Raw genomic sequence first — 17,942 nt, 5'->3', positions numbered from 1 at the left:
TTCAACATCCTTCAATGGGTTTTGCATGCCCAAAATCTGACCCTGACTTTGGCTGGTTTTTCCCACAATCTGCACTAAATGGCTCATCCGCCAAAATCAAAACATTGCCACAGACGACGGATGCCACCACAGAGCGAGTGGCACTGCCACAGGAGGAGCAGCGGCAGCAGCGGCAGCAGCAGCAGCCGTTGATGGTTGTACATCATTAGAGCGCTGCCTGGCGCCAGTTGACCAGACAGAGACTTCCTCTGGTGGCCCTCCCCTCTACTGCCCTCTGGCTGCCTCTTGCTGCTGGCAGTTGCATCCGTTGGCTGGTTGGCTGGTTGCATGCAGCAGCCGCTGCGGCACGTCACGTCATATTGATTGAAATTTAAAATGCAAATCACTTAAAGCGTTCAATTTAATCAAATTATTACAACAACAGCAGCAGCAGCAGCAGCACGGGGGGGTGGGGCAGGGGGAAAACCCACAACAAGTGGGCAAGCAGAACCACAAAAGAAAACAACAACAAACAGCAGCAGCAGCTGCATGGTGGGGAGGGGGAGGGGGAGGACAGACACAAGTCATTTTCCACATTTTCTGTTTGCGGTCAGTCGAGAATGAGGAGGAGGAGGAGGAGGAGGAGGATGAGGCGCCGCCTCCTTCTTGGATGGGCAGGAAATTGTGGCAGCCACATGAGAACGTGTCTATTAAAGCGATGGCCAGCTCTCGAGAGCTCTACAGATAGACACTTCTGGACTCCAGAGAGACAGAGAGAGAGAGAGAGAGAGAGTAAACACATTGCCACATGACATCAGCAACAATGTTGCCAATGCTAATGTCGTCCATGCCCCACCTCTCCCCCCCCCCCTCTCACTCTCTCTCTGCTCTGCTGTGTTGTGCCTCTTCCTGTGGTACGCTTTCTGTTGGCTTAATTAAATTGTGGTTGCAACTTGCGAAGCGAAGCGCGTACACAAAATCATACACAACAGAGTGAGAGGAGGGGCTGGAGGGGCAGCTGGGGCAGTGCCACTATTATTGTTGTTTTTTCGTGTAGAGATAGCACAGGCCTCCGCCCAGGAATACCCTAACTAAGCAAACCAAACAGGGAAGAGCTGGGACTAGCACAAAATATTCTTTTGGGATCTTTTTCACATGAAGTTGAGGAAGTTTTCGGCTTCTCTTTCTCTCTAAGGGGAAGTATCTGCGTCTTCCATTTGTATTGCTTGCACAGAGCATTCCCTAGTCGACGCTCTGCCACATTCTGTGCCTCGTTTAGCTCTCATTAAGTTCTGCAAACCACAGCAGCAGAGGCAGCAGAGGCAGCAGAGGCAGAGCAGCAAAAACTCGACTAACATCATCATCAGCCATGAGCATTATGACGATGGTCGCATTATGCATAAATCAGGGCAGCAGCAGCAGGAGGAGGAGAACAAAAAGACAGGCAGCAGACCAACCAACAGCCAATTAACATATAACGACAGGGAATCACAGGGAACCGTCACAGAGGGAAGAACACGGATAAATGTGACGAGTTAACGGAGGAGCAGAGTGGCGGAGTGGCGGAGTGGCAGATGGAAGCCGTCAGCGGGGGAGAGGACACACAAATTTGAGCACCAAATGATCCATTCAAATGTCTTGCTATAACTGAGAACTATCTTTCCTTATCCCTAGAACCACATTTCTCTCCCTCAAACCTGTGAGTTTCCCATCGACTAGAGAGTAATTCTCCACCTCCATTGTGGCGCCCCCAGCAGTATGCAGCACGAATCGAACTGCGGAACAGCAGGAAAAGGAAAGAGTGAGGGGAAGGACGGAGTAGAGCCAGCAAACAAAGTGAAATGCTCGTAAATTCTGTAGTTGGCTGACAAGTTGACTCCTCCTTCAGGACAGCGTGGTGGATGGAGAGGGTTGGAGGGGATGTGTGCGTGTGTGTGTGTGTGTGTGGGAGGAGTCGAGCTGCGGCGGAGTGCAATGAAACTGCAAAAGTTCCCAAGGGAAGAGAAGAGGAGACGAAGCCAGGAGCCAGGAAGAGCGTCAAGTATTTCAAATTGGAGACACTTCCCTTTGCCCCCCTGCCCCTGCCCATGCCTCTTGCTTGTCTCATTTTCTCCCTGTGAATCCCTATTTATGGCGCATTTGTCCTCAGCGAAGGACACACAGGACTCGAGCGAGCGAACGCTTCTGCTGTTCATGGGTGCCAATGAGGCAAAGGGGAAGTGCGGGAGGTGCGGGGGGTGTGCGGAACGCTTACTCATAAACTGTATTTTAGTAGATGAATCCTTAAGCCTTGAAGCCACTTTCAAGTGGTCATCCCCTGGGGTCTCCCCCTCTCCGCTTCGCTCTCGCTTATCCTTTGACCTTTCTGCAGGAGTCATTACCTGCAGAGCACAGCAGCAGCTGCACTTTCCTTCTATATTGTTGCTGCTGTTGCAAAGAGTTTTCCTTGAGACCAATTAAGTGCCTGGATTTTCCTACTGTATTCCTTTTGCTCCATTCTATTTGCTGCTGCTGCTGCTGCTGTTGTTGCAGCTGTTGTTGTGGGGCATTAAATTCAATCAAGTTTCCAGCTGAGCCAAAAGTTGGAGGGAGGACAAGGACAGGCAGCCCGTTGCCAGACAGACAGGACACACGTTTGTCCTTACATTGTCCTCTGGACTCTGTGGCTGTTGCATCCGTCTAGACATTGAGTTGGTTGTACTCTCATGCCCCATGCGCCGTGCCCCATGCCACATGCCCTCCCACGATGCACTGCCATGACAACCGCATGCGATTTATGCTGCTGCCAGCTCCTCCCTCTCTCTCCCTCTCTCTGTGGTCCTGTGGTGGTGGGCTGGCAGGATGTGGCGTTAATTTTATTAAATGCAAATTAAGCTTTATCCCCCCCTTCCCCGTTTCGTTCAGTTTCCATTCATTAGCGACCGCAATCCAGCACCTAGGGATTTCATCGGTTGATGTTGCCGCTTTATTAGCACCTCCGACAAAGAGCTGCCACACGGTGGGGCATCCCCCTGCCTGCCTGCCTGGGAGGGAGTCGCATTGCCGCATTCCTGCAGACATTTTCTTGGCTAATTTGCAAACCAATTAAATGTCAATTCCGAGGCATTGTTCCCTTTCAACCCAAGGACTAGTCCCAGAACTGCCAAAGCCATCTCCCTTCCCCCTGGCCATCCCTTCCGGGGGGAGGGGGTCGTGCAACGTTCTTTTTTTTGTTCGCTTGCCACCGCCAAAGTTTTCGCCCACTGCCTGCCGCCTGTCTAGACTTCCTTCGCAGTTGCCACCGCCTCTGGACGCCAACTTGTTCCTCGAGGAAGAGCAAGACACGGGACACGGGACACGGACACGGGAGGATGTTGGACTGACTTTTCCTGTAGTTTCCGTTGCGTAGTTTGCATAACTTTTCCACTCCCCCTCTGCCCACTCCCCGCTCTGTGTTCTTGAACGCCTTTCAGCGGCTAAGTGAGTTTTAATGCCAACAAAAGCAAAGGCGGGGGAGATGGGACGGGAGCGCCCTCGGGTCTTCGGTGTTGAGCAAATTGGCATACGCTGCGTATGCGTTATATTCCATGAATGCTTCAAACCGATTCCCACTCATTATTCATGTCTATTCCACTTGCCACTTGCCACTTGCCGCTCCTCCCCCCCTGTTGCAGCAGCAGCAGCAGCAACCGCAGTCATACCCGTCACTCGGTTACGCTTGAGGTGGGTTAATGGCGATGTTGTGGGATGCAGGGGCAGGGGCACTTCATCCTGCCACAAAAACAAAAAAATTGTTATGCAAAATAGAGAGAAAACCCAAAAAGAGAAGAGTGGCGAGTGGAGGGGAGAGCGGAGCGGAGCGAAGAGTGCACATTGCAATGCATAAAACAAGCAACAAAATGTTGGAAAACTCTCAGGCGAAAGTCGATGTGGAAATACTCTTTCGCAGAGGATGGGAGAAGGGAAGATCCTCACTTAAAAATCAATTGAAATTATCACCAATTAAAGTCTAGAGATCTATTCGGAATTCTCTAGGGATGCCAATCAGAGGCTTATTTTAAGGATTAATGGCATCTATCTGTCTATCCATCTATCATATATAATGATCTTCGCTCATAGAAAGAGCTGATAGATGGATAGATGTCTTGTTCCTTTTCTGCTCCTGTGTTGTGGCTTCCTTCCATTCGCTGGCTACGATAGCGCGGTGGTTGTCATGGCCTAAAAGCCTCTCGAGTATGGCCTGCAGGATACTTTTGTGCCACCCACTCAGAGCCACACAGCAGCAGCAGCAGCAGCAGCAACGGCAGCAGACGGGCGGTGGGTCCCGTCGTTCGGCCGGGCAATGAGTTTTTGAGCTAAAAGTTGAATTGTGCATCGACATGCCCTGCCTCTGCCTCTCCCGTTCGGCCGTGCCACCGTGCCGCCGTGTGCGTGTGTTTTTCGACTGTCGACTGTCTGTGTGTGTGTGTGTGTGTGTGTGTGTGTGTCTGTGTGGTATGCACTTGTCTAGACACTGGCTAGACAGTGTAAAACCAACCAAAAAATAACAGCAACAAGAGCAGTGGCAGTGGCAGCAACGGCAGCAGCAACAATTACAGTAAATGCCGGCGACACAAAACGAAACGAAACGAGAATGTTGCACAATCCCACGTAGAGAACAGAACAAAGCCTGCCCCAAAGCGAGCGGCGGGAGGCAGGAGGCAGGAGACGACACCTCAAAGACAGAGACAAATTTTTGGCAATACTTTTGACAAATTCTCCCAACGGGGAGGAGGGAGACGGGAGGTAGCTGCTCCCTTTGCATTGGGTTTTGTGTTCGTTTTTGTCATTTTATTTGGTAACTAAATGGAAACTAGTGGCGGAGGCGCCTCCTCTCCGCTGCACTTCCTCTACGCGGAGCCAAACTTCTTTCGCTGGAAGGGCTGTGGGAGCGACGCCAGCAGATTGTTTGTCGTAATGCTGACATTGACGAGCTCGTCAGGACTCAGGCGAAAGACATGCACCAGGTGCTGCAACAGGAAGGAAGAAAGGAAATTGAATAAAGTGAATCCCTCAGGGGAGGATCATCCCCTACCTGACGCGGCAACTCTAGTTTGAGGCGCATTCCGTGCGGATTCTCTGCGATTAGTTTGCGGCTCTCGTCGCTGTACTTCTTGGACTTTGTGTTGACGACGTAGTCCTCCGAGAAGAGGCGCTTGTTGCGCTCCAGGACGTACATGAACTCCTCCGTGTGCACGAGGAAGATGTTGGGGTTCAGCGGATCGAGCGTGATGCCATTGATGCAGAAGTGCTTGGTGTCCGGGATCAGGTACTCCGCCGTCTCGCAGGTGAAGGCGCGCTTCGCCAGGTCGTACTCCACCAGGCGGCCGTCGGCGTAGGCCGCCACCAGGCGGGGGCGACCCGTGTGCAGGGCCAGGGCAGTGGTGCCGGCCCGATGGCGGGGCAGGTTCAGCAAATGCTTCGCCGCTTGCCGGTTGCCGCTGGCCTGCAGCTGCCAGACGCCGATCAGGTTGTCGGAGGAGGCCGCCGCCAGGTAGCCGCCGCTCGGAGACTCCACCAGGTGGCTGATGGTGCCCTTCAGCTGCGCGCTGAGGTCGAGGCTGGAGCGGAACTGGACACGATCCTGCTGCAGCTCGAAGAAGTTCAAGCGATTGGTGCTGGGGTCGAGGAGCAGCAGCTGCTTGCCCTGCTCCGTGAAGAGGATGTGGCTGGCGGGGGTCAGCTGCGAGGGCAGGTCCTCCTCCAGGCGCTGCACCCCCAGGGGCTCCAGCGTCAGGCGGCTGAGCCGCAGCTCCGTCAGGGTGGAGTAGCAGATCCATTGGGCATCGGGGGACAAGGCCGCGGCCTGGATGAAGCTCTTCTCGCGCACTTTCAGCTGCAGGAGCTTCTGCGGTGCCTTCGCCATGACAACATCCTCCGAGTGGCCCACGGGCTGGTCCCAGCGCTCCTGCTGCTCCTCCTCGGGTCGGACCACGGCAGAGGCCAGGCGCCACAGCTGCACGCTGTGGGGATAGCGGAGCAGCAGGAGCCGCGCATCGGTGGCCATCGAGGCGACGGACCCCTTGAGGAAGGGCGCGTGCTGCGCCACGTTCCGCTCGGAGCTGCGCTCGCTGGAGCTGATGGTGAGGATGCCATCGAGGCCGCCGGAGACAATCAGGGGGCCGGCCATGGCCAGGGACTTGACGCAGTGCTTGTGGACGTCCCGCTGGACGAACTTGATCCAGCGCTCGCTCTCGGACTCCTCGCGCCTGATCTTCGTCTTGCTGTAGACGCGGATCAGGGGCGGCTCCATGCCGCTGCACACCAGTCGGTCCTCCTCCTCGTTGACCGCCAAGGCGAAGACGTTGTTGTCGAGGACGCGCTGCCTGCCGACCTGCGTGCCATTCTCGGCATTCCACACGGTCACAAAGCCCACCGAGTCGCCCGCCACGATGGTGTTGTCTTCGAGCACCTGGAGGGACCACACGATCACATCCTTGGCGGACAGCGTCATCGTGTGCAGCGTCTGGCCCTTGAGGACGCTCCAGATGCGGACGCAGCCCTCGGAGCCGGTCACCAGATGCTTGCCCGACTTGTCGAACTTGCAGCAGAGCACGCGGCCCTTCTGCTTGTTGAAGAGGCTCTTGTAGGTGAGCTCGTTGTTCTCGATGCTCATGATGTTGATGTGCCCCTCCTCGGACCCCACCGCCAGCTCCGTCTCCTGCTGGTTGATGTCGATGCACCAGAGGGCATTGCCCGTGGGCGAGTGCTCGTAGCGCTGCTTCAGCTGCTGCACGTCCCACTCGATCAGCTTGCCCGACAGATCCACCGAGAAGAGCCGCTTGCTGCCAGCCCAGGCCAAGGCCTCCACGGATGCTTCGGCCTGCAAGTGGATAGCCCTGTCCAGATATGGCGTGTACTCCATGTTCCACAGTTCAATGCAGCCCGATTCTCTAGGGATAATCATGGATTAGTGTTCAGCTATCTCTGTGTATTCATGGAGGACTCTTTTTACCGGCTTACAGCGAGGCATTTGGCCAACTTGTTGTACGCGAGGCTCTCGATGGCACGCGGCTTTATCGTGTAGAAGCGGGCGTTGTGCAGCTGCTGCTTGCCACCGCCCTGGGGCGGTTCGTTTAGTATTGCAGTCATTATTCTACACACTCCAACAATAACCAATTCAATAACTATGCAAAAATTAACTAAAATAAAATCAACTTTAAAGAGTCGCACGTGTGTGCAAGTGGCTTGCCAGATCGCTGGATGTGCGAGGTAAACAAACAGCGGAGTGCTGCCACCCCGTCGAAATATACCAGAAATACTAGCATACCGCGCACCCTTGCAACGCGAGTATTTCTGTTGCTCATCAGGGCTGGCCACACATGCTACGAAAAGTTAGCAGCATTGTTCTCCAACATTTAGCACGGAATAAGCACCATTTAGTATCCTCGAAGGGATGGATATCCTCTAATTAAGGAAATTTTTGGATCGGTATATGGCATATACATATATGGCAGTCTAAGACAAAGTCATTGCTGATATTTAAAAGCAGCTGGTAAAATGGCATTTTAATAATATGTATAGCATGAAGGGCACAGAAGGGCCCATACCATACCATACTATCAGTTGGCCATTCAAACCCACGTAACTTGGCCAATCTTATGGAGAACTGATTGATAAATCTGATCAAGTTATAGGTTTAGCGCTGAGACTCCTAACTAGCTAGAAATATCAAATAGAACATCAAAATCGAGGAATTTGATTTAAGATTTACGGTAAACTTACAGTATTTTTTAAAAATGAAGGGGTGTTTTTCGGTATATAACCGTGGGTCTGTCGGTATATTTTATCGATAATTCCGCGGTCACTCTGGTGGTTGTTTTTTTTTGCTCGCGAAATAAGGATTCCGGCTGAAAAATTAACTAATTTAATTAAAAGCCCATGCACGTGCAAAGTGTTGGAAGCATGAAATAGCCAGGAACACGGCACACAAACACCCAAACATCCAGACACCCAATTTTGAGCAAAAAAAGGAGATATGCCGCTGCTCCGCAACGCCAACTGGAAGTGGTGGAGCCTCCTCCTCGGTGGTAAATAAATAAATAATGCACACGGAATCCATTATACAATAAATTGATAATCTATATTTGTGTGAAGCTCTGGTCTTGCTGCTGCTGGGACTGAGGAGTGCCGATGGCTTGTCCTCGCGCGTCCTGGAGCTGAGCGATCGCTTCATCGATGTGCGCCACGAAGGCCAGTGGCTGGTGATGTTCTATGCGCCGTGGTGCGGCTACTGCAAGAAGACGGAGCCGATCTTTGGGCTGGTGGCACAGGCGCTGCACGCCACCAACGTGCGGGTGGGGAAGCTCGACTGCACCAAGTACCCAGCGTCGGCGCGAGAGTTCAAGGTGCGCGGCTATCCCACGATAATGTTCATCAAGGGCAACATGGAGTTCACCTACAACGGGGACCGGAGTCGCGACGAGCTGGTGGACTATGCCCTGCGTATGTCCGGGCCGCCGGTGCAGCTGGTGACGCGCACAGAGAGCGTCGACATGCTCAAGGGGTCGCACACGATCTTCTTCATGTTCGTGGGCCAGCAGGAGGGCGTCGTCTGGGACACGTACTACGCGGCAGCGGAGGGCTACCAGGAGCACGGCTTCTTCTACGCCACCAGCGAGGACATTGCCGCGCAGCACTTTGACTTCGAGAAGCTGCCGGCGGTGATCGTCTACAAGGAGGAGCACCACCACTTCTACCCCCACGGCCATGTGGCCCACGAGATGGACCCGAACGAGGTGAACGAGACCATCTTCCAGTGGGTGAACGTGGAGCGCTTCACGCTCTTCCCCAAGGTCACGCGCTTCAACATCCACCAGCTGCTGAAGACCCAGAAGTACCTGGTCCTGGCCGTTGTCCAGGAGGACAAGCTCAGCCAGATAGCCACTCACGAGCTGGAGTTTCGCGACATGGTCGAGGGTGTCATCCGGAAGCATCGGCCGCGCTATCACAATAAGTTTCAATTTGGCTGGGTGAGTCTCCCCTTCGGAAGAGTGCTGTAAGCAGATCCTCTCTAGCATTCGCTCCCTTTGTAGATTGGGGAACCCTCCATTGCGCATTCCATCATCCTGGATCAGCTGCCCACGCCGCATCTGATAGCCATCAACTCGAGCACCCAGCACCACTTCATACCCGACGATGATCCCATGCAGATGACGCCTCAGGCTCTGCACCTCTTCCTGGAGTCCATCAGCAACGAGAGCGCCGTCGCGTATGGCGGCGACACCTACTTTGTGCGCTGCAATCGGGCAATCTTCGAGCTGAAGCGTTCCCTCAAGGACATGTGGAAGGGGAATCCCGTGCTGACGACCGTCATCTTTGGCCTCCCGCTGGGCTTCCTGCTGCTCATCATGTACTCGATATTCTGCGGCGATTGCCTCGTCACCGAGGAGGAGCAGGACGAGGATCACGAGAAGAAGGAGTAGTCTCTCGATCCCGCACTCCGCATAGAGCAATTTTTCTACTCCGTTCGTTGTAAGCCAAATCTAGTCCTATGTTTAGAGAACCTCATTCATCCCATCCCCCATCCGCTTGCGAGATGTTTGCATTTGCAGTTTTCGTTTTAAGTTATTAAGAAATAAAAGTATTTAGCAAAAAGAGAACTTAGGCCTACGCGGCTACCCCTGAGGAGGATTAGGAGCCGCATCTGCAATCAGCAGCCGTAATCCTCATCGTCGTCGCTGTCTATGGCCGCGCGGCGGCGGTCGTACTTCACCGTCGACTTGCTCTGCGGCATCTGGGCGTTGACGCTCTCGAGGATGCTCACGAACTGAGCGTCGTCCAGCTTGCCGCGCACCTGCCCCATCTGGGCCATGCGGATGACCATGTTCTCGAACATTTGTGCCTTCTCCGGCTTGCTCACTTTCAGTGTGTTGACTGCAATGCAAATGTGCTTGTCAGACTGCTGCTGGTGGGTCTCCCCCAATGTCACATTTTGTACTTACGGCGGGCACGTGCCTGCTGGTCGAGCACTTGGGAGAGGATCGAGTGCTTCATCTCCTCCTGGGCGCGCATCTGCTCCTGCTGGGCCTGCTGCTTTTCGGCATCGTTGCCACCGCCGCCGCCCTGAAAGGAGTCAAAGTGAAAGGGTCACTGCAGGACAAGCTCCTCAAGGAACAGCTGCGTGTGGGCAGCCACCGCCATGATGACTCATGACGGGCAGTGGGAGATGTATGCAAATCATTGAATGGTTTGCCCGCAACCCCACTGGCGGGCACTCTTGCTTTTGATTGTTTTATAATTTTGGGACTTTTCTTGGCTATTTATGGAATTATTTGTTCAATAATTCGTTGCCGGGTGGGCTTCAGGCGTCTTCAGGGGCTGCACTTACGAATTGCGACTGCATCTGGGACATGCGCTGGGCGCGTAGGGCATCCAAATCGCCATCAGACATTGTGGAATATGATTAAATATTTATTTTTGTTAGATTAAAGCAATTTGGTCGGTATTACAAAAATTAAAACACGCAAAAGTGTGACAACGGGCAGTATCGATAACAGTGCACTGCCTACTCGATAGCTCAATCATCGACTCATAATCGCGTCGCTCTGTGGAGTGCAGCAAGAAGAAGAATAACAGAGGAAGAAAACACAAAATAAAGTCATACGAATAAAAATACAGAGAATTCACTGCCAAAAATATGTCTGCACCGCTGGAGAACCTGGAGACGCAGCTGGAGATGTTCATCGAGAATGTGCGTCAGATTCGCATAATCGTCAGCGACTTCCAGCCGCAGGGCCAGAACGTACTCAACCAGAAAATGTAAGAACTTTCAATAGAAACTCAAATAAACACAGAATAAACCATAAATACTCGCTAATGTCTGCAGCAACAGCCTGGTCACCGGCCTGCAGGAGATCGACAAGCTGCGCAACCAGGTGCAGGATGTGTACGTGCCCTTCGAGGTGTTCTTCGACTACATCGACCAGGACAAGAATCCCCAGCTCTACACGAAGGACTGCGTGGAGAAGGCACTGGCCAAGAACGAGGAGGTCAAGGGCAAGATCGAGAGCCTCAAGAAGTTCAAGTCGAACCTGCTGCTGGAGCTGTACAAGACGTTTCCCAACGAAATGAACAGCTATCGTGCCTACAGAAAGGACTCCATGTGACTCCACCTCCCCCACCCCCAAAACCGTGTAGTGTTGTAAGCCCATAATTTATCCAATAAATTTTATATATGTATATGTATATATGTTTATGTATATGCATACGTGTTCAGAAATGTTCTCCATTTCCATAGAATGTTCTTTAAGCCTCTCTTTGGTTCGTGCCATCCGTCGCCAGTCGCCTTGTTCTTGGTGTTACTAAAGAATCCGGGCGTCGGGGCCGATTTCAAGAACCCCATTTGGCAAAAAAATTCTGAAGGCTCCTGTGGCGCAATTGGTTAGCGCACGGTACTTATAATCAGTATTCAGTGTCTATGAGCAATGCCGGGGTTGTGAGTTCGAGCCTCACCTGGAGCAAGTTGTATGTGTCGCTGTGTGGCACTATTTTTGCATCTTTTTTTCTTGTTTTACTTTTATATTCTTATTTTTTAAGCATTTCTGCACTTACAGTTTCCTTTTTGAGTAATTATAAGTCTACAATTGAATTAATTACAATTTGTTGACAACAGCGCAAACAATTCAGTACATACATACATAAATATGTATGTATGCATGTACATACATATAGAACGGAGATGGATCAGTTCACATAAGAAAGGGTCGCATTGATTTTCGGTTTCGCGAACTCCAGGAGTTCCAGGCAGCTCGTATAACTCACAAAAATATGCATATTATAGTATTGGTTTCATCAATGCTTCGTCTCCCGACAGAGAGCTTGTCCCATGACTTCAGAATCCAGACAGTCGTCTCGACTCAGGAGCCTTAGCCCTGTCACACAGTGGGTCCATTGCAGCTTGCTAAATCTTATTTATTTAATTTAGCAAATAAACAAGGGAATGAGATATCAATAAAGAGAATTGAAACTCTGTCAAGGGGCGTAAGGTTAACCCCCATTTAAGTTTTTGTTTTTGTACGGTCTTGTTGCAAATATTGTAAATAATTAATTTTGCGATTTATAATTACTCAAATAGGAAACTGTAAATGCAACAGTGCTTTAAAAATAAGAATATTAAATAGAAAACAAGAAAAAAAAATGCAAAAATAGTGCCACACAGCGACACATACAACTTGCTCCAGGTGAGGCTCGAACTCACAACCCCGGCATTGCTCATAGACACTGAATACTGATTATAAGTACCGTGCGCTAACCAATTGCGCCACAGGAGCCTTCGGAAAATTTTTGCCAAATGGTGCTGTTCAAATCGGGGCCGACGCCCGGAATCTCCTGGTACAACAACAAAAGCGCGACGGATGCCAAAAAGACGGAGGGACCAAAGAGAGGCTTTGAGAAAATTTGTAAAACACATTCAAATGTATATACAAATTAATTGAGAAATTTGTGCTTAAAACGTTATACGGTCCTTGGGGGTGGCGGTGGTGCAGTCACATGGAGTCCTTTCTGTAGGCACGATACCTATTAATTTCGTTGGGAAAACGTCTTGTACAGCTCCAGCAGCAGGTTCGACTTGAACTTCTTGAGGGCTCTCGATCTTGCCTCTAACCGCCTCGTTCCTGGCCAGGGCCTTCTCCACGCAGTTTTCCGTATAAAGCTGGGGATCGTCCTGGTCTATGTGGGTGAAGAACACCTAGAAGGGCACTTACACGACTTGCCGATCTCCTCCAGGCCGGAGAACGGCTCGACACATCACCGAAAATGTATACACTGCTCTTACTGTCGAGTGCTGCCAGACCAATGGAAAATGGTTGAACAGCTGATTGTTGTTTTTTTTCCCACAAACTTGTGTAATTGATAAGAAGACGGCGCTCGCGGAAACTATTTTATTCATGGTTAAATATGCGTGCTGTGGTTGGTGTTTTTAAGAGTGCATTGAGAGCCACAAACTATGCTGCTGTTGACAGAGTTGAAGGGTTTGCTAGACCGCTGCAGCTGCGAAAGTTCGGAGCTGCCGCCTCCTCGCCGGCTTGCTGGAATTGCGAAAGGAAGTCGGTGCTGAAGCAGCACATGATCTGCTCGGACTGCGGACACCTGCAGGACGTGGATGCGGCCATAGTGAGTAGTTAGGATAGCCCTTCATGGATAGACAGCCAGTAAACCCCTTGGAACGTTGCAGAACTACTTTGAGCTGCTGAGCTTTCCCACAAACTTCAACCTGGAGGGGCAGCAACTGACGCAGCGTTTCCGCCAGCTGCAGACCCTGGTGCATCCGGACAAGTTCAGCAACAAGTGAGTCGCAATCGGCAGTCCCAATTGGCAATTAATAGCATTGACCTCCCGCCACCAGAACCTCCCGAGAGCAAACCAATTCCGCGGACTGGAGCTCCCTGATAAACAAGGCCTACAAGACACTCGCCACGCCGATAGAGCGCGGCCAGTACCTGCTGCAGCTGGAGGGGCAGCAGATGCCGCAGGACAACAGTGCGCTCAACAAGGAGTTCCTCATGGCCATGATGGAGCGCAACGAAGAGGTGGAGGAGGCGCAGGACAGCGCTGCACTCGCGGAACTCAACTCACAGATTGTGCGGGAGCTGGAGGCAATGACCAAGAAGTTGGGCAGCCAATTCGAGGCCAAGGATCTGGCCGGCGTCACGGGCACCCTCGTGGAGATGAAGTATCTGCTGAGCATCCAGGCGAGCATCAAACAGAAGCAACAAAGCTTGTTGGGCAGCTGAAATTCCGATTGCACGGCCAGTGCAGCAATCGATACTCGATAACCACACACCTCTGCCTGCCGATCAGCTGATAGGAAAAGTTGGCAAAAAATAGAAGATAGAAACATAAGCAGAGGCAGAGCCAGAGGCAGAGGCAGAGGCAGTTAAAAAAACAAATGGCCATAAACAAAGATCGGGAATAAAATGCACCATGTAATTAGTGACAATGACATATCGCCGCCTCTGACTAGCTAGTTTTTATGTCTAACTGTTGCTTGTTGTTGTTGCTTAGCCCGGCTTAAAGGGCGGCACAGAGTTTGGGCTGTTCTTCCCCCCGGAACGGCACAACCCGTGTCCGAAACGAACCCTTGCACCCACGACGACAGCGAACAGTGTTTGCCGAGTAATGTAATCAATTAATCGTGGCGCTATCTATTGGACTGAAAGCACAAGCAGCGGCGGGCACAGGAGGGGGCACCTGCTGTCGCGTCACCGTGCCACTGTTTACCCGTGAATGTGTGAGCTTCTCTATAAATTTGAATGCTCTCGCAGTGGCATGGGACAGTTCTTGGTTAGCACTGGAGGCGCTCACACACGCTCAGCTCGGGAATAACAAAGGAAAGGAATAGAAAAGCGCATTAAAATGCAACCACATCGTCTCTTTGGCTGTCTGCTGGTTCTCGGAAGCCTCCTGCTGGCAGCTTGGGCGGACAGTTCGCCCATCGTTGGCGTGCTCACGCAGGAGGTCTACTCGGATGGCCTGATTTCGCAACATTTCGAGAACAAAACCAGCTACATAGCCGCCTCGTATGTCAAGTATCTGGAGAGTGCAGGTGCCCGAGTGGTGCCCATTTGGTAAGCAGACAGATCAGACAGGTGCCCAGAGAGATCTTATCGTTGTGGAGGAAAACCCAAAGCGACGATAAGATTGAGAGGACTCGTATATATTTATAGGAAATGCAAACCCAAATAAATGAACGATTAGATTGCCAAGAGTGTAATTAATAAACCATTTTCTTGATATCTCCAAAGGATTGGACGCAATCGCAGCTACTACGAAGATCTCATGCACAAGATAAATGGGTGAGTGCGTGCCAGCCACGATGATCATGCGAATTCATCAACTAAATCATTTTCTAGGGTTCTCCTGCCTGGCGGTGCAACGTGGTTCAATCAGACCGATGGCTATGCCGATGCGGGGAACATCTCCTGCAGTTGGCGGTGCAACTGAATGACAATGGCACCTTTATGCCCGTCTGGGGCACGTGTCTGGGCATGGAGCTGCTGGTCTACAAGCTGGCCAATGGCACCGATTACCGCATCAATTGCAGGGGCACAGGCATGGCCTTGCCCATGGAGCTTAAAGAAGGTACACAGCATCAATCCTTTGAGCAGCAATCCCTTCTCAAACCAGATCTACCTCTTCGTCAGATTACAAACAGAGCCGCCTGTTCAGTGCCAGCAATGAGGCTGTCGTTGCTCTGATGGTCAAGGAGAATGTCACCTATCACTGGCATCAGTTCTGCTACACGGAGGCGGACTTTGCCCGGGATCAGCTGAACAAGTCGTGGCGCGTGGTGTCCGTGAACAGCGACCTGGACGGCATCGAGTTCATCTCCGCCATGGAGCATATCAAGTATCCCTTCTACGGCGTCCAGTTTCATCCGGAGAAGCCGCTCTTTGAGTTCGTAAAGCCGAGCATTCCCCATTCGCCTGCGGCTGTGCTGAGTGGCCAATACTTTGCCGACTTCTTTGTGAACGAGGCCCGCAGGAGCCCCCAGACATTTGCCAATGCCACGGAGGAGGCGCGGGCGCTCATCTACAACTACAAGCCGGAGTATACATCGATACTGGGCTCCACCTACATCCAGCAATATTTGTTTACCGACAAGGAAATGCAATTGGAGGAGATTGGCTTTGAAGGAGGAGACGATGGAGATGACGGGCCCAGCTACTACCCTCCCGGCCATGTCTACGGAGATGGAAACGGCGCTGCTGCAATGCTCTCCCTCGGCACTGGGCCCCTCCTCGCTCCGCTGGCCCTCCGATTATTTTCAATTGATTTCTGATTTACTCTGGAAACAGTTGGCTCTGCAGCTGTGCGCATTTGTCATTTTCCTATTTTCAAAAGACTGTGCTCCCCTCCCTCTCTGCCAGCCACTAGCCCGATTATTCTCCGAACGCTTTTGCGCACTCAAAACCTACGTAATATTGCCATCAATGCACTTGCTTTGAGTTCGCTTCAAGTGGAATTTGTACTACCAGAAAAAATACTTTTTGCCACGATGAATGCATTACTTGATAACAGAACTTGATATTATTTACCATCAGCTGTCATTGATATTCTCCAACTAATTGTTCGTTAGCTTTACTTTTTTTTTGTTTTTTTTAATAAAATAATTTGTTTAATGGTTGATGTAACACTCGACTCGACTCGACTGGGGTTGTAAATGGGTAAACATGATAAAATGATCAACATTTACACATATTTATTTGTAATTCCCCTGTTTCGATCGATCTCAGAGTTCTCCCCTCAGAGTTTTCAGTCATCTGTTTGCTCTTCAAAAATTCAGTTCGGATAGGAAACAAATAACCAAAAAACACCAGTGATGAATGCAGCATTGAAGGCCACGCCTTGCATTGGGGTCATGTGCATCGACGTGTCAGTGCGGCTAGAGGCCCTCTATGGAAGCAAGTGGCGCAGCTATATGGCCGCCTCCAATGCGAAGTACTTGGAGGCCGCGGGAGCCCATGTTGTGCCCGTCTGGTGAGTGGGGTAGGGCAGGAGCGCCAGTAAATGTAACTGTGAGGCGAACTGTTTCGTTTTTTGAGACTTCATGGCTCTCGTCATTGTTTGTTATTGTTTGATGGAATGTGAACAGAATCCTATGGGAACAGGCGATATCAAAGCGAATATACATCAACGAATACCTTAATCGATTTCAGGATTGGTCGCCAGCGCTCCTACTACGCTTCGCTGATGAATAAACTCAACGGCATCCTCCTGCCCGGCGGGGCCATCTTCGTCGATGAGGCCGACGTCCAGTCGCGACCCGACCTGACCAATGAGGGTGTGCGGAGCGCGGAAGTCATTTACCAGCTAGCCATGGAGCGGAATAAGAAGGCGAGCGATCCCGGGGGATACTTTCCACTGTTCGGCATCTGTCTGGGGATGCAGCTGCTCCTCATCAACGCAGCCCAGAGCTCGAAGGTGCGCACCAAGTGTCAGCTAATGAAGAAGGCCCTGCCCGTGTGCCTCACTGAGGAATTCCGAAAGTCGAAGCTCTTCATGGACATGCCGCACCAGTGCTACGCCTGCCATTATCACGGCTACTGCATTACCCAGCAGAGCCTGAAGGAGTTTGGCCTGGCCACCGACTGGCAGGCCCTGGCCCTGCAGAAGGACCCTGTTGGCCACGAGTTCATCAGTCTCATCGAGCACCGGCGCTTCCCCATCTTCGGCTCTCAGTTCCACCCGGAGCGGTCCGCCTTTGAGCAGCTCTACTCCCGCGAGGACACCAGCAGGGAGTCTCACTCCCGGGAGAGCATTCAGCTGGCCGAGCGTCTGTGCAGCCGCTTCGTCGACGCCTGCCGCCTCAACAGGAACCAATTCGCCAGCGCTGAGAGCAAGTCGCGCCATCTCATCTGGAACTTTCAGCCGGTGTTCAGTGGCCAGCACGAGAAATCCAACTGGCTGCAGTGCTACCTCTTCGAGAAGAATGTGGACTATCCGGAACCAGACAAAATTTAAAGTTTAAATCCAAAACACTCGACCGCATAATAATTTCATCAAAATTATCTAGTAAAATAAATTTAAAATTATCTAATGCATCGAATCCTCTGCGCCTTTGATTCTTTTCACATTTTTCGCCTCATGCAAATTCCACTCTGTACTTTTCCGTTCAATTTTTGGGTCCGCTTTTCGTTTTAAGAATTTTTCCACTGACGGAAAGCTACAAGAATTTTCTCCTTTGCCTTCTTCTCTTTTCACTCTCGCAAATGGAATAATTTTGTACATTTTTTGATGGGTTTTCCTGTGGCATGAGACTCCATGGTTGAACTGGTGACTTTCTATTGGAATATGTACCTTGTGCTAATAATTAAAGAACAAACAAACAAACAATGCATTAATTCTCGGCATCTTTCTCGATTTTTACAGATATTTACCCGTAATATCAGCATCTTCCTTCCTACTTGTGCTAGTTTCATACATATGTACATATGTATGTA

The 17,942-nt window shown here is 51.2% G+C and overlaps 7 protein-coding genes, 2 non-coding genes and 1 pseudogene across 11 annotated transcripts; 6 read left to right on the top strand and 4 right to left on the bottom strand.

Moving 5' to 3' along the window:
* Nucleotides 1-4,773: 4,773 nt before the first annotated feature.
* LOC117893396 (U3 small nucleolar RNA-associated protein 4 homolog) lies at nt 4,774-7,206 on the bottom strand. Its single transcript, XM_034799994.1, has 3 exons — nt 6,953-7,206; nt 5,033-6,890; nt 4,774-4,967 (listed from the first exon to the last, which is right to left on the bottom strand). The coding sequence occupies exons 1-3, from the start codon at nt 7,087-7,089 to the stop codon at nt 4,848-4,850; spliced, it is 2,115 nt and encodes a 704-aa protein (XP_034655885.1). The 5' UTR covers nt 7,090-7,206; the 3' UTR covers nt 4,774-4,847.
* A 607-nt stretch (nt 7,207-7,813) lies between these two features.
* Nucleotides 7,814-9,543, top strand: LOC117893397 (protein disulfide-isomerase TMX3). Its single transcript, XM_034799995.1, has 3 exons — nt 7,814-8,027; nt 8,095-8,969; nt 9,033-9,543. The coding sequence occupies exons 1-3, from the start codon at nt 7,976-7,978 to the stop codon at nt 9,420-9,422; spliced, it is 1,317 nt and encodes a 438-aa protein (XP_034655886.1). The 5' UTR covers nt 7,814-7,975; the 3' UTR covers nt 9,423-9,543.
* On the bottom strand, nt 9,539-10,486 carry LOC117893401 (programmed cell death protein 5). 2 transcript variants are annotated; one of them, XM_034800001.1, is made up of 3 exons: nt 10,328-10,486; nt 9,942-10,062; nt 9,539-9,873 (listed from the first exon to the last, which is right to left on the bottom strand). In XM_034800001.1, the coding sequence occupies exons 1-3, from the start codon at nt 10,388-10,390 to the stop codon at nt 9,650-9,652; spliced, it is 408 nt and encodes a 135-aa protein (XP_034655892.1). In that variant the 5' UTR covers nt 10,391-10,486; the 3' UTR covers nt 9,539-9,649. The 2 variants fall into 2 exon arrangements, with proteins under 2 accessions (XP_034655892.1, XP_034655891.1); XM_034800000.1 differs by having other exon boundaries at nt 10,319-10,484.
* Nucleotides 10,487-10,545: 59 nt separating this feature from the next.
* LOC117893402 (mediator of RNA polymerase II transcription subunit 10) lies at nt 10,546-11,176 on the top strand. The gene is made up of 2 exons (XM_034800002.1): nt 10,546-10,758; nt 10,826-11,176. Exons 1-2 carry the CDS (start codon nt 10,637-10,639, stop codon nt 11,103-11,105), a joined length of 402 nt encoding a protein of 133 aa, XP_034655893.1. The 5' UTR covers nt 10,546-10,636; the 3' UTR covers nt 11,106-11,176.
* A 185-nt stretch (nt 11,177-11,361) lies between these two features.
* Nucleotides 11,362-11,459, top strand: Trnai-uau. The gene is made up of 2 exons: nt 11,362-11,399; nt 11,424-11,459. It is a non-coding gene; the product is annotated as a tRNA-Ile (tRNA).
* Nucleotides 11,460-12,171: 712 nt separating this feature from the next.
* Trnai-uau lies at nt 12,172-12,269 on the bottom strand. The gene is made up of 2 exons: nt 12,232-12,269; nt 12,172-12,207 (listed from the first exon to the last, which is right to left on the bottom strand). It is a non-coding gene; the product is annotated as a tRNA-Ile (tRNA).
* A 216-nt stretch (nt 12,270-12,485) lies between these two features.
* On the bottom strand, nt 12,486-12,889 carry LOC117893698 (annotated as a pseudogene).
* On the top strand, nt 12,827-13,846 carry LOC117894511 (iron-sulfur cluster co-chaperone protein HscB). The gene is made up of 3 exons (XM_034801620.1): nt 12,827-13,113; nt 13,175-13,287; nt 13,346-13,846. The coding sequence occupies exons 1-3, from the start codon at nt 12,898-12,900 to the stop codon at nt 13,731-13,733; spliced, it is 717 nt and encodes a 238-aa protein (XP_034657511.1). The 5' UTR covers nt 12,827-12,897; the 3' UTR covers nt 13,734-13,846.
* A 361-nt stretch (nt 13,847-14,207) lies between these two features.
* Nucleotides 14,208-16,087, top strand: LOC117894503 (gamma-glutamyl hydrolase). Its single transcript, XM_034801613.1, is given in 5 exon segments — nt 14,208-14,567; nt 14,745-14,795; nt 14,853-14,905; nt 14,908-15,081; nt 15,144-16,087. Coding segments are annotated over 5 exon segments (1,128 nt in total). The 5' UTR covers nt 14,208-14,355; the 3' UTR covers nt 15,782-16,087.
* Nucleotides 16,088-16,217: 130 nt separating this feature from the next.
* LOC117894508 (gamma-glutamyl hydrolase-like) lies at nt 16,218-17,518 on the top strand. 2 transcript variants are annotated; one of them, XM_034801617.1, is made up of 2 exons: nt 16,218-16,479; nt 16,659-17,518. In XM_034801617.1, the coding sequence occupies exons 1-2, from the start codon at nt 16,322-16,324 to the stop codon at nt 17,461-17,463; spliced, it is 963 nt and encodes a 320-aa protein (XP_034657508.1). In that variant the 5' UTR covers nt 16,218-16,321; the 3' UTR covers nt 17,464-17,518. The 2 variants fall into 2 exon arrangements, with proteins under 2 accessions (XP_034657508.1, XP_034657509.1); XM_034801618.1 differs by having other exon boundaries at nt 16,470-16,488; nt 16,659-17,513.
* Nucleotides 17,519-17,942: the final 424 nt, after the last annotated feature.

This window comes from Drosophila subobscura, chromosome J (assembly GCF_008121235.1).
Source record: "Drosophila subobscura isolate 14011-0131.10 chromosome J, UCBerk_Dsub_1.0, whole genome shotgun sequence".
In the NCBI taxonomy this organism is placed as follows: domain Eukaryota; kingdom Metazoa; phylum Arthropoda; class Insecta; order Diptera; family Drosophilidae; genus Drosophila; species Drosophila subobscura.
The sequence above is the reverse complement of the archived record's forward strand: the minus strand, read 5'-3'. Positions and strand labels throughout refer to the sequence as shown.